Source organism: Alexandromys fortis, unplaced genomic scaffold, assembly GCF_014885135.2.
Source record: "Alexandromys fortis isolate MF-2015 unplaced genomic scaffold, M_Fortis_MF-2015_v1.1 scaffold_157, whole genome shotgun sequence".
NCBI lineage: Eukaryota > Metazoa > Chordata > Mammalia > Rodentia > Cricetidae > Alexandromys > Alexandromys fortis.
In genome coordinates, this window is record NW_026068041.1 from 3,067,042 (window position 1) to 3,081,668 (window position 14,627).

Below are 14,627 nucleotides of genomic sequence, written 5' to 3' on the forward strand. Positions count from 1 at the left end.
GTCATTTGCCGAGACGTGGGGCATCACAAACCCCATGATACTTGTCCCAGCTGAGGCGGCAGCAACACCAGGCTTCTTATAAGGTAGCCCTAGGACAGTAATCCCACAGCCTCCATTTCCTAGGCAAGGAGTTGGTTTGGCTCACCGGGGGGGGGGGGGGGGGGGGGGGGGGGGGGGAGGGGGGGGGGAGGGCCGTGGGGGGGCGGCGGCCACTCCTTCCACAGGTGACGGTAATCCAGGAGAAGTCTGGTGCCTCTACCTCTACTACAGAGCACCAAGCTCAGCAGAGGCAGCCTGCCCTCATAAATGCCCAAGTCCTACAACTGTCGAGCTTGGGAATGCTGTCCCAGGTCGTCAATTTGGTGACCTTAGATCATGCCAGCTATTGAAAGGAGAGTTACTGCTGCTGTCATTATTTATTAAATTTTCTTCTGTCACTGAAAACCAGAAGTTCACAGGAAAGGATAGGACGGGCCTAGCTCATCCTATTGCATCCTAGTAGTACAATAACCTGCCTCACATGGAAGAGGTCCTGGGTTCCATCCTCAGCACTGAAGAAATAAACCAGTCCTTGTGCTGGGGAAGTTGGTAGAGTGCCTGCCTGGTGTGCACACAGCCCTGGCTCCATCCTACCACAGAAACTCAACGTGGGGGTGCACACGTGCAATCGCAGCACTCAAGAGGTAGAGGCTGGAGGATCAGAAACTCAAGGCTACTCTATGCTGCACGGCAAGTGAGAAGCCAGCCTGGATCCATGAGACTCAGGAAAACAAAAGCAATCGAGTGCAGAGGACTTCAGGGTGGCTCCAGAAGGCAGAGACCCAGAGCTCGGGAAGACAAGTGGGTGGCACTCCTGGTTCCACCCAGCCTGGCTCTGGGCAGCACTCCTCAGAATCTGCATCTGCTCCACTTTGTCGGGTCTGGGCAGGGTCTTCAGGCTGGCCAGTCACTGTTAAGCTCCAGGGCTAATTGCTGGTCCACCAGGAGAGAAGGCCCAGGCCTGGCTCACTGATAGATCCCTGTTAGCGAAAAACAGACACGTATCACCGGTGGTTCAGCTGCACTGCCCAGGACAGGAGGCCCAGTGACCGCCCCCTGTAGCACCTGGCAGGCCCAGCACAGGCAAAAGGAAGGTCGGGAGTCCTAACAGTCAGGAGGCTGTGGAGAGACTGGGAACCACAGTGTCACTCCTGCCCCAGCTCTCCAGGTTCTTAGGAAAAAGCTAGCTTATTGGCCCCATGGCCTCAACTGGGATCAGGTAATCCTTCCTCAGCCCTAGACCTGTCTTTCTGAGCCTCCCAAAGTCACACCGAGGGAGGAACCCGAGACTCCCTTTTCCCTGGAACCCTGCTCTAGTCTCCACTTTAACCCCTCTAACCCCTCCGTGGTTTTCTTTCCTTCCCTTAAAGATCCCCATGACATAATCCAGTCTGAGCTGTCCCTCTGGGGGCATAGGACATACTCCCATCTAGCCTGCCCAACACCACAGCAACATTGTCACCTCAGCCCCAGTCCACAAAAGCAGGCTAAGAAGTGACAGATGACACTCATAAGACATCTGACCTGCTAAGGAGGGGGTTCTAGAAGTGGAACTCCAAGAAAGCAGCCTCCTTGCCAGATGTGGTGGTGCGCATCTTTAATCCCAGCACTTGAGAGGCAGGCAGATCTGAGTTTGAGGCCAGCCTGGTCTACAAGAGCTAGTTCCAGACATACACAGAGAAACCCTGTCTCAGTGCCCCCCCCCAAAAGGAAGAAAGAAAGCAACCCCCCATCAGCTTACCACAAGCGTGTACGGCGCTTCCTTCTTTGGCAGCTCCTCGCTGGAAGAGGCAGCCTCAGCTGAGCTGGGTCCTGTGGGGGACGTGTCCACAAAGCTCTCATCCACTACCCTGAAGCGGATCTCCTCACCAGTGTCCATGTACAGGTCATGAGCTCCTTCCTCGGTCTCATACTCCCACACCCAGACTTGTTCCGCCTCGTCACTGGAGACCAAGGTCAAGGCCACAACCACGCTCTGCAGGTTCAGGAGGCAGAGGGTCCTCGAAAGTACTTACCCGAGTTAGAGCCAACTCCAGGCTGAGAATCCCAGGGAAAGGTGCTGCTATTCCTTGGAGAGGAGCTAGTTGTGCCAGGACCCAAGTCTAGAGATGAGAATGACCCAGCGCCCCACACGCCTCATTCAAGCCTTAACTAGTTTGACAGGAAGGTGGCTCCCCTGGTCTCCAGAAAATGAGGTAGGTTTAAAAGGTACCTGCCTAAGAAGGAAAACCAGGCTAGGCTAGATTTGCTGACAATTCAGTCCCTACCCCTGCCCTGCAGAGGCCTGGGAGTGAGCAGAGGCTATCTGTGCTTCCCCACAGCCTACAGAGCCACACTGCCCTCTAGTGGCTCACTGCATCCTCCATGTCAGGCGACTGCTGGGAGCTCTGAATACAGTTGTGACAAGCCAGCCGAGCCTCTCCCAAGACCACTGACTGTCCCATTAAAAACAGCCCAGATGTAGGAAGAGCACAGGGGCTCTGCACTCCAGCTCCTTAGGGGAAGGATCTCTGAAATGACTCCTGCAGATCAGAGTGGAGCAGGGGACCAGGTGCTTCACACCAGCAGTGGCAGATCACAGAGCCCAGGGTCACCACAGGAGCGCGGATGTCAGCTGCCCCATTAACCTTGAGAGGATACAATTTGGCAGGCTGCTGCAGTGACTCGGGGGGGATGAGAATGTCATCGAAGAACCCCAAAGAGACTGGAAGAAATGAACATGATGGCACGGGATGAGAACTTCAAAGGGACAACAGAAGAGATGGCTGGACACTGCAAGTCCCTTTCCCAGTGCAGCCCAGGTGTCCCCAGGGCAATCTGTCCCCTCCTTCCTCAAAGCCCCATATCTGTAACCATACCACCACCAAGTGCTGAGCAGCCCTGGGCAATGCTCCAAGGATCTAGTTCTCCACCCTGAGTGCTCACCGAGAGCCATATGGATTGTGCGCCCGTCACGTGCGCCTGCTCAGTAGCCACCCTAAGATCCTAAGCTGTAGCCTTAGAGTGAAACCTGACAGCTGGATGAGGGGACAGGACACCCTCACTTGGTCAGCAGACACACCCACCCCAGCAGTCACCCTCCCTTACCGTGCACACCCTCTGGGCTGCAGCCTTTGATCTTTCCAATGAGGATTTCGTCCAGGAACGGGTGGAACACCACATATCGGAAATGGACTGGAAAAGAAAGGACACTGTTGTCAGTTACACCAGACCCTCCATGGTGGCCATGGAGCCTGGGGCTGATCACATTCGCCTATGTCCACCTCTCTGCCAGCACACTTACCCAATGGTCCACGCCAAGTCTTCCTGCAGGTCTACACCTGTCTGCTAAGCCAGAGAACCGACCTTCCCTCTCTTCTGCAAGGTCACAGCTTGGTCTCCAAAGGGACCAGCAGCTCCTGCTGCCCTGGACTAAGGCTGGTTTCCAAATTCATCTCAAGTCACACCTGAACCTTGATTCTGGACCACTAGTGACTCCAAAGTCAATTCCAAACTCCCCGTCCCCCAGCAAGCTCACCTTCAGCACAGCCAATCTGCGACAGGATGCTAAAAATGCCAGACACAGCTGGGGAGTCTTCAGGGGTCCTCAGGCCTTGTCCTGTGTGCTCCCCACTCACCTGAATCCAAGGGAAAGGCTGGCTGCTGGCCTCAGCAGAAGCCACACCCCTCCAACAGGAAGATGCTCTCTGCCATTAACCAAGCGCAGCTATGAACTGTCTGGGCCAGCCACGTTTCCAACACATGAGGAAGAGGCAGCTCAGAGGCTGGGGTGCCACTCTAACTACACAGCTCCCCTGCCTATTCGGTCACGGGAAGCCTCTAGGTCAGTGCTCAACCTTCCTAATACTGCAACCTCTTCATACACGGACCCCAACTATAAAATTATTTTTGCTGCTACTTCCTAACTGTAATTTTACAACTTATGAATCGTAATTAACTATCGGATGTACAGGATATCTGCTATGCGACCCAAGGGGGTCACGACCCACAGGTTAACAGCCACCCTAGATGTCTCTCCCCGGACGAGGCCACCAGGTTGAATGAGCCTTCCTCAGACTCGCTCCTAGCACAGGCTTCTTCTACCAGGGCTCCTTCAGTGGCCTACCTTGCCCAGCTCTGTCCACCTGCCTTCCTGCACACTACCCCGTGAGGTGACAAGCATCCTAAAGGTGACTGAGCCTTCTACTAACTTTCCAGAATGCAGGCAGGAGCAGACATGGGCCGCTTACCCACAGGATGAAAACACATTGCCCCCCACAGCACCTAGCATTCAGCTCAAAGCCTCCGCCAGGTTAGTTGGCGCAGGCCTACCAGGAGAGGACAGCATGTAAAGCAGGGCCCAGGGCCTAAGCGGTGAGCAGCCCATGTGCGCTGACAATGAACACACACCTTTACTGTACGGTGTACACAGACACACACGCGGCACAGTAATCAGCCTCCAAAAGGAAGGCTGAGCCGGGTGGTGGTGGCCTTTAATCCCAGCACTCGGGAGGCAGAGGCAGGCGGATCTCTGTGAGTTCGAGGCCAGCCTGGTCTACAAGAGCTAGTTCCAGGACAGGAACCAAAAAGCTACGGAGAAACCCTGTCTCGAAAATCAAAAAAAAAAAAAAAAAAAAGAAAGAAAGAAAAGGAAGGCTGAAGCTGGGCATGGTGGCACACACCTTTAACCCCAGCATCCTGGAAGCAGATCTCTGTGAGTTTGAGGCTAGCCTGGTCTACATGATGAGTTGTTACAGGACAGCCAGGGCTATACAGAGAGACCCCGTCTTAAAAGACAACAGCCAAGGGCTAGAAGATGTGGCCCAGTTGTGGAACACTCAATGACATGAGGCCCTGGGTTTCCACCCCAGGACTGTACTCCATTCCCACCCCAGCAGGGGGCAGCGGAGGGAGGGCGGAACTACTTGAATCATTTGCTCTTAGCAGGCACAAGCAGATGTATTCTATTATACGAACTCTACATCCTGGGGACGTGTACTCCACACTCTTGGGAGTGTCTGGGAAAAGAACAAATTCCTGAATTCACTCACACGAGGCACTGAAGCAGCCACGACTCCAAAGAAGGGCCAGCAAAATGGTTAGTGGAAAAAGAGGCTGTGACCAAGTCTGACCACCGGAGTTTGATCACCAGGACCCAAATGGTAAAAGGAGAGGAAAGACTCTAACAAGCTGACCTTCTGAGGAGGAAGCGGGACTTGGCCCAATGCTCTCGCAGTGCTCATGGCCCTCAAGAGCTTCCCACTGTGTGACAGGCCCCCATCCCAGGAACCAGAGCCAGAAGCACAGGTCTGTGGGACTTACTTACTCCAAGGGTCAAACTTTACACAGCTCCCTCAGTGAAACAAGAGACCCAGGGTGAGCAGGGTCTAGGGGACAATACAAACCAATACTGGAGACCAAGTGTCAGATATCACCAAGGGAAAACAGGCAGCATTTCCTTAAAGCTAATTTGTTTCTGGTATTCCTCAAGTTATTAGCACTTGCCTCTTGGACAACAGGCTCTTGTCCAAGAACAGAGCCTGCCCAGCTCAGCAGTGTTCCCTGAGAACAGAGGCCTTGCCCTTGTCCAAGCTCCTCTCTAAGAACAGGGCTACTCATAGCTGTTTCCATGCTCTGGGCTTGCTCATGAAAATTCCTAGTCCAAACAAAGACAGCCTGCTTGCTGGGGCTCTCTGCAGAGCTCTGCCATGAGACGTCCCCTAGTCTCAGGATGCCCGCACAGACCCCGGGCTGCCTCTGCCCACTCCGGAATGTTCGACCACCCGTCTCTGGGCTGAGAGGCTGACCAACATGGACAAAGATGAGGTTCCCCACTGTGCCTTGTGTGTCTGCCACAGGGCTCTTTGCCTCTGCCGCATTTCCGGGCTGACACTGCAAGGTCTGGGCAAGCTGAGGATACACATTCGACCCAGGGCCTGAAGACAGGGTGCAGAGTTCCTCCAGGCCGTCCTGCTGATGGCACCATGCAAGCAGGACTAGGAGTCCCTACATCCTCCAGGGAAGACACCTAAGCTGACCAGACCCTTCCACCACCTCCCCAGGTCCCGCCCACCACCCTTTCACCCCCAGATGCACATCCCTTTCAGTTTTGCTACACTTTCCCTCATAAGGGGAAAGTCTGTCTCTCCATTCCTCAGTCTTAGCCATGTGACAGCTATTGGTCAGTGGCCTCTAGGCAAGGCTGAAGACATACTTGGGCACTGAACTTCAGACCTTTGAAACCACCACACCAGACACTCCAGCCCTGGCCAAGACCTGCCCAGAATAGCACCACCCAAGGAACCCCCAGAACCAACAGAAACAAGCAATGCCACACTTCCTCGGTGCCCAGGCCCCATCTTGAGCTCTGCTATAGAAATGTCTTAGTCCTCCTGTCAGTTCTAAGGTATAGAAGCTACTACTGCTGTTAGCCCAGGCTGGCCCGCAACTCCTGGTCCTACTGCTTCCACCTCCCAAGTGTTGGGATTACAGGTACGTATCACCATCCCTGCTCAGAGGACGGACACACACAGGGACACACACCCCCCATGTGGAGATCAGAGGAAAACTGTGTGCAGTCAGGTCTCTCCTTCCATCTTCTAGTGAGTTCTGGGTATCAAACTCAGGTCTCTAGATTTGTACAGCAAGCACTTTTACCCCTGAGCCACTCGCTGAGCCCAGTTTTAATTGCTGTGGCCTACCTGCCCCTCCAGGTCCCCAGACCTCACTAGGCCACTCTACCCTCACCTTCTGCTCTCTGCTCAGGGTCCTTGCCTAGCAGGCCTCACCACACTCATGAAGCAATGAGTGGCCTGAGGGCTGGGCAAGGATTGGGGGCACTGGATGGAACCCAAGGGACCCGAAGGTCGAACCACAATCCCAATCTCAAAACCGTAGCAGCCTTGAGACTCTCCCCATCCACACTGCTGTCTGACAGGAAAGGAAACTGAGGCCCAGAGGGGACAAGAGTACCCATGGTCACAGAAGTAAATTCCTAGCAGAATTAGGCTGGGGTCCAGGTCTCCTGCCACCCCAAAAGGCATGACAACTTGATCTTTTGCTACAGAAAAGTGAGCCCCAAGAAATATGGCACCCTAGGAAGAGAAGTCACCCACCTTTGGTATGTGAGGCTCCGTCCCCTGGGAATACATAGGCATCTTCCAGCTTGGTGATATCAAACAGACAGATGCAAAGTCCCACGTTGTATACGACCTGTGCACACACGTGCATACATACAGTGACCCCGGGGTCCAGCATCTCCAAAACCCTCTTCCTTATAAGCGAGCTTCGAGTTCCCCTTGTTCTAGAGGGGTGTGAGCTAAGACTCTGCAGGAGCTGAATGTTAGGGACCTCAGGACGCAGAACTCTGGAAAGAGCAGGGCGGGAACGACCAGCCACTCCACCTCACTATGGGACCACCAAGGACACTGCTTTGCCTTTCTGAGCCTCAGTTTTCCCATGTTCAAAAATGGGACATCATGGCACATGCCTTAATTCCAGCACTCTCGAGGTAGAGGCAGGCAGTCTGAGGCCAGTCTGGTCTACAGAGCAAGTTTGAGGACAGCCAGGACTAGAGAGAAACCCTGTCTCAAACCAACCCCCCCCCCAAAGAAAAAAGACCCCAGCTGAAGCGTTATTAAGTGAGCAGGGTGGACATGAAGTCTCCTGGTGGTTCAGAGACCACAAATGACCAAATTGTCACCACTGTGAGGACTGGCAGTGGGAAGCCTTGCTTGCTCAAGTCTCTATTTCCCAGTACCTTAAAGGCTATGCTCCAAATCACAGACAATAAACAAGAACCCTGCCACACTCAGACCACCTCATACACACAGTCGAGGCTCTCACAGGGCTATGTGGTCAAGCCCTTCAGGAGAGAGAGCCCCACACCCCCCAAGCCCACACTCTGGTATTCTTGTCTCGGTGTCTGCACATCCGCCACCCTCTAAATCACACACCTCACCAGAGCTGGCAGGGACTCAGAGGCAGCAGAGCACTTCAGAGCTGGGGCAGAGCTCCCCGGTGAGCTCTTCTGTGGGGGCACCTCTCACAGGGGTCAGTGACCTGGCCTCAGCCAGGTATAGCGACTTGAGAGGTGGAGGCAGAGCCATCCTGGTTCAGGTCCCATGAGACCCTGCCTCAAAAATAAGTGGGGAGGTGGAATTGGCAAAAGGGTTCAGCAGTCAAGGTGCTTGCCACCAATCCAGAGGACTTAAGCTGCAGCCCAGGACCACATAGGAGACTCACCATCTCCTCACAGCTGTCCTCACCTACACCTACGTGCTGTGATATGTATACCCACATGCAAAATACATGGAATTAAAAAAATTAATGAAGACTACACTTTCGGGGATTTCTTTTCCTTTTTTAGTTCTTCGAGACAGGGTTTCTCTGTGTAGCCCTGGCTGTCCTGGAACTCACTCCGTAGACCAGGTTGGCCTCAAACTCACAGAGATCCTCTTGCCTCTGCCTCCTGAGTGCTGGGATTAAAGGCGTGCACCATCAGGGAACATCTCTATAGTCTGTTACTGGAGAGGCTTCTCTGACTGTGTGGGGCACCCGCGACCACGAGGACAAGATGTGGTTCCCTCCTGAGGGTGAGGCAGCTCGGGCTGCCGCCTTTCTGCTGCTGCCTCTCGCGGCTGATGATCTGCTCTCTCCCTCTGGAGGGAGAAGGAGGGGGAGGGAGGGCAGTCTGCATGAATTTCAGGGAAAAAAATTTAACAAAAGAATCCCTGGATATGGTGGCTGTGGGGGGTTGGATAAGAATGGTCTCCATGGATTTGAATGCTGAGGCATCAGGGAGAGGCACTATTTTCAGAAGGATCAGGAGGTGTGGCCTTGCTGAAGGAAGTGTGCCACTGGGGTGGGCTTTGAGACTACTGTTCTCTTGGTCTGTGGATCTAAAGGTAGGCTCAGCTGATGCTCCAGCACCAGGTGTGCCCCGCCTTGATAACAGACTAAACCTCCAGAAGCTGCCTTAGTCACAGTATCTCTCCATGGCAACTGAACTTGACTGAGACAACGGCACGTGCCTTTAATATTAACACCTGCACAGCAGAGGCAGGCAGGCCTCTCTGACTGCAAGGCCAAACCAAAATAAGTCAAGAGTCTGTGTATTCGCTCCCCCAGTGGCCAGGCCTCAGGCTTGTATGCATGCCTCCTCCCCACCTCAGCCTCCCGTAGAGGGATCACCTGTCTCCTATAGAAAGCCAGCCAGTCTTGCTCTTTCTGCCCCCACCTCTCCGAATACCGTCTCCTACAGTGTCCTCCCTCACTGTTGCAGCCACGCCAGCTTCCTTGGTGCCCTGTGAGAGGCCACCAACCCCTCCTTCCTCAGGGCCTCTGCGCGTGCTCATGATTCTGCCTGCACAGCTCCTCATACCCAGCCTGCTCCAACCCTCACCATAGAGCCTCCACTTGGCTTCTCCTGTTCCCCAGGTGTGTGAATGCCTGCCCTTCCTGTGGTGTGAGACCCTGCCAGTCAAGACTTTCCTTCCCTTCTCTGTGCACCACAGGGCCAGAGCCTCTGTATCCACCTCCCCCCCCCCCAGCTAACGGGCCCTGGCTAAGTGTTGGAGATAGTTAAAGGAATAAGTCAGAGAAGACCCCTGTATCCATGGAAAGAGAAACACAGTAACCAAGGCTCAGCTGGGAAAGCCACCAGACCTCCAAGCCTAACAGCTGATTTCAATCCCAGTGACCCACACGGTGGAAGGATCCATAAACTGTCCTCTGACCTTCTGTGGGCTGTGGCACACACAGGTATACACAAAGATAAAAAATGTAAAATCTGGCTGGGTGGTGGTGGCACACGCCTTTAATCCCAGACTTGGGTGGCAGAGGCAGCAGGATCTCTGTGAGTTCCAGGCCAGCCTCCAAAGCTACAGAGAAACCCAGTCTCAAAAAAAAAAAAAAAAAAAAAAAAAAAAAACAAAAAACAAACAAAAAAAGGCAAAGTAAGCAACTCATACAAATTAGGGAATTTGCCTATTTCCATTGATTTTATTTGCTCTTCCAAAGGTCCTGAGTTCAATTCTCACCAACCACATGGTGGCTCACAACCATCTGAAATGAGGTATGGTGCCCTCTTCTGGCCTGCAGGCATACACACAGACAGAACATTGTATACATAATAAATAAATATTTAAAAAAACTTAAATAAACAAGAAAATAACTGTGGTAAGTGTGAAGAGAGACGACATGAAAAGAATGGCTAAGCAGTCACCACAGGAGAGCAGAAAGGCCCACAGCAGGTGTGAAAAACACCGATTTAAGAATGAATAGACAGGGCTGGAGAGATGGCTCAGTGGTTAAGAGCATTGCCTGCTCTTCCAAAGGTCCTGAGTTCAATTCCCCAGCAACCACATGGTGGCTCACAACCATCTGTAAAGAAGTCTGGTGCCCTCTTCTGGCCTGCAGACATGCACACAGACAGAATATTGTATGCATAATANAATAAATAAATAAATAAATAAATAAATAAATAAATATATTTAAAAAAAAAAGAATGAATAGACAAAACCTCCCGACAACTTCGGACTACTAGAGCTACCCCAATGAACAGTTGAGAGAAAAGCAATTATCCCCGTTTTAATAAAAACTGAGGCCCAGAGACAGTGACTTGGCTGAGGCGGCACAGTAACCGGATGTGGAATCTCGCTTTTTACAAACTCATTTTGAGCGTGGTATCTCCGTTGTTTCTTTTCTGGCCATACTAAGACTGGAATCAACAGTCCCGCAAAGGCCAAGCAAATTTAAGCACTGTTCGACACCCCGACGCTTTTTAATTTGTTTGGGACAGGGGCTTACAGAGTTGCTCACTTTGGCCCCGAACTCACGATCTCGCAAGCCTCAACAAACCCAAGAAGCTGGGACCACGGGTGTGCGCTACCTCGCCCGGCCCATTTACTACTTGGGGTACCTCTAACATCCAAGCCTGGCTCAGAGGAAAGAAGAGGAAAGGAGACCCCGACATGAAGTTACTTAAGTGTCCAAGGCTAGGCTAAAGCTGAACCAGGCGTCAGCCAGGCTAGCAGGGGGCGGGATCGGACCCCGCACGCCAGCCCAGGGCCCAGTACCTTATTAGCCAATTTCTTGTTCAGCTCCTCGGCAACGGAGTCGTTGAGCTTCCGCTCAAACTGCCACGGCGGTATGCGCACGGTGTCCACCATCTCCACCAGGACGAACATCCTGCGCCGGGGCTCTGGGAACCCGAGAGCCTGTCAAGCACCGGGGCCTGCGAGCGGTGGAGGTCCCCAAGCCGCTTCGGTGCCCGCTCAGCCTGACAAGCCAAGCCGGCAGCCGGGCCGCGCGGGAGAGCCTGCGGTGCCGCTTGCGGACGCTACTCTCCGGCCCCGGAGGAAGCTGAGGACCGCCACCCACCCCCCAAATCCTGAGCTTCCCCGCACCGCTCCGCGTGCCCCACGCGCGGCAGCGGCAGCGGCAGCGGCAGCCACGCACCATTCACGCGCAACTAGCTGAGGTTCCTCAGCTTCCGGAGAACTGACCAATAAGAAGCCTGTGCCCGCCCCGGAGGGGTACGGAGCTACACGAGGCTCCGGAGAGGGGCGTGGCCAGGAGGTGGGCGGGGTCTCCTGCTGCCTCCAGCCAGTGAGGGGAGAGGAGCGGAGTAGAGCTTTGAGGGGGCGGGACCTCCTTCTTAAGCAAGCCAACCGCAGGCCCCTCAGGGAGTTCTGGTTGCTAGGAGACAAGTCTGCGCTTCAGGCCTGGTTATCTTTTTCTCAACCGGAAAGATGCTTTAAAAATACAAATCTAACAAAACCAATCCGTATAGCCGCGCTTGTTGGCGCACACCCTGAACCCCAGCACTCGAGAGGCAGAGGCAGGTGGAGTTCTGAAGCCAGTCTAGTCTACATGGAGAAATCCTGCCTCAAACAACAAAAACCAGACCTTGCTCCAAACCAGTACCCAAGACGCTGGGCAAGAAAGGGTCACCAAAACCTTTCTGGATGACAGAAAGTGGTGCCACATTGACATACTCAACAAAAAGCACACGAGTGCATACTAATATTCTCAGGTGTATGATACCAGCAGCTCTAGAAAAGATAATTACCGAAGGTTCAAGGCCAGCCTGAGCTACAAAATGAGATCCTGTGTTTTAGCATCGAAACCCCGGCCAATAAATAAGAGTAACTTTGGAGAGCCAGACACAATGGCAAACACACCTATAACCCCAGAATGTGAGAGGGAAAGACCGGAGAATTGGGAGTTCAGTTCAGCTCTACAGTGAATTCAAGGCCAGCCTGGGTACAAGAAGAAGTAGGGTGGGGGGAAGAAGACAGGAGAGGAGGAAGAAGGAAAAGGAAACAGGGAAAAGAAAATAAGGTATTTTGGGGCTGGAGCTGAGGAGTGGAGGTTTAGCTCAGTGATAGAAGGGCCCTTGCCACCTGTAAGACACTAGTGTCCCTCCCCACAGCTTAGAAGCAAAGTGTTTCAGGTAACTGACATGGGAGGTAAGAATTAGTTATGATATCCATAGGTAACTTCATTTTTGTTTTGGGTTTTGGTTTTGAATTTTTTTATTTTTTGGTTTTTCGAGATAGGGTTTCTCTGTGGCTTTCGAGCCTGTCCTGGAACTAGCTCTTGTAGACCAGGCTGGCCTCGAACTCACAGAGATCCGCCTGCCTCTGCCTCCCAAGCGCTGGGATTAAAGGTGTGCGCCACCATCGCCTGGTGTAGGTAGCTTGTTTTAACTGTGTCTGTGTATGAGGTGTTTTGCCTGCATATGTGTAAGTGTGTAAGTGCAGAAGAGGATCTCAAATGACGTGGAACTGGAGTTACAGCTAATTGGGAGCCGCCGTGTGGGTGTTGGGAAGTAAACCCTGGTTCTCTGCTAGAGCAGCCAGGGCTCTTCACTGCTGAGTCATCTCTCCAGCCAAAAGAAAACTTTTCAGGCTCTTACTGTGTGTCAAGCCTTGACTCCGTGTTTGCAGGTGCAGATGCTCCTAGTCCAGCGGTTCTCGACCTTCCTAGTGCTGGGATCCTTTAGTGCAGTTCCTTACATTGTGGGACCCCCAACCATAAAATTATTTTGTTGCTACTTTGTAAATGTAATTTTGTTACTGTTATGAGTCGTGTTGTAAATATCTGATATGCAGGATATCCAATGTGATGGTTTGAAAGAAAACAGCCCCCAAAAGGAGTGGCACTACTAGGAGGTGTGGTTTTGTTGGAGTAGGTGTGGCCTTGTTGGAGGAAGTGTGTCACTACGGGGATGAGCTTTGACGTCCCCTAGTGACATCCCTAGTGAGTTAGACCACTTCCTGTTGTCTACGCAAAATGCTAAACTCAGCTCCCTGTCCAGCACCATGTCTACCTGCACGCCACGATGTCCCACCATGATGCTAATGAGCTTAACCTCTGAAATGCAAGCCACCCCAATGAAATGCTTTTCCTTCATAAGAGTGCCATGCTTATGGGGTCTCTTCACAGCAATAGCAACCCTAACTAAGGCGTCTGATATGGGACCCTCAAAGAGGTCAAGACCCAGAGGTTAAGAACCATCATCCTAGGGTCTGATGGGTTATGTATGCCCTGCCACACTCACCCCACATCTAGACATTTAAACCAGCTAATACTACAAGTTGGTTAGTCCAAACTTCCTTATGTGTGCTCAATAAGCACACCAGCCGCAGCTGGGAAACGATCCAACAGAATGCTTGTTTTATTCATTTTCTTTCTTTTATGTTTAAGATTTGCATATACAGTTTCATCATGGCCTCTTTATAGCTGTCTTAGTCTGAGTTTCTATTGCTGAAATGAATCATGACCAAAAGCAGCTTATGGAAGAAAGGGTTTATTTCGCTCACATATTCTGGGTCACAGTCCCCTGAGGGAAACCAAGGCAAGAACTCAAATATGGCAGGAATCTGGGGGCAGGAGTGGATGCAGAGATCATGGTGGAATGTTGCTGGCCGGCTTGTTCTCCGTGGCTTGCTCGGCCTGCTTTCTTATAGAACCCAGGACCCACAATGGGCTGGGCCTCCCGTATCAGTTACTAATCAAGATGTCCTCACATACAGCCAAATCTTATGGAGGCCTTTTCTCAATCTGGGCTGTCTCCTCTCAGATGACTCTAGCTTGTGTCAAGGTGACATACAGCCAGCAAGTGTGACAGCTGTATGCCCTTAGTCTCCGTTCTCATTCCTTCTCCTCCCCGCTGTCCTTCCAGTGTCCCCTCCCCCTTTCTTCCTCTCTCTGCTTCCCAGTTGTGCAGGTTCCCTTGTCCTCTCTAGTCCCTTACCATCAGCTGGGCATGGTGGCGCACACCTTTAACCCATCACTCAGGAGGCAGAGAAAGGCAGAGCTCTGTGTGTTCAAAAGCAGCCTGTTCTAGTCTACATATTGAGTTCCAGAAGAGCCAGAGGTATAGTGAGTCTCAATAAATAATAATAATAATAATAAATTTGGGGCTGGAGAGATGGCTCAGTGGTTAAGAGCATTGCCTGCTCTTCCAAAGGTCCTGAGTTCAATTCCCAGCAACCACATGGTGGCTCACAACCATCTGTAATGAGGTCTGGTGCCCTCTTCTGGCCTCCAGGCATACACACAAACAGAATATTGTATACATAACAAATAAATAAATATTA

General features: G+C 52.4%; 1 protein-coding gene and 1 non-coding gene across 2 annotated transcripts; one reads left to right on the forward strand and one right to left on the reverse strand.

Annotated features, from left to right (window-relative positions):
- Window positions 1–401: 401 nt before the first annotated feature.
- Polr3h (RNA polymerase III subunit H) lies at window positions 402–11,510 on the reverse strand. Its single transcript, XM_050165694.1, has 6 exons — window positions 11,097–11,510; window positions 7,134–7,230; window positions 3,127–3,213; window positions 2,680–2,743; window positions 1,781–1,982; window positions 402–1,019 (listed from the first exon to the last, which is right to left on the reverse strand). Exons 1-6 carry the CDS (start codon window positions 11,205–11,207, stop codon window positions 966–968), a joined length of 615 nt encoding a protein of 204 aa, XP_050021651.1. The 5' UTR covers window positions 11,208–11,510; the 3' UTR covers window positions 402–965.
- LOC126515849 (small nucleolar RNA U3) lies at window positions 8,506–8,719 on the forward strand. Its single transcript, XR_007595936.1, has one exon. It is a non-coding gene; the product is annotated as a small nucleolar RNA U3 (small nucleolar RNA).
- Window positions 11,511–14,627: the final 3,117 nt, after the last annotated feature.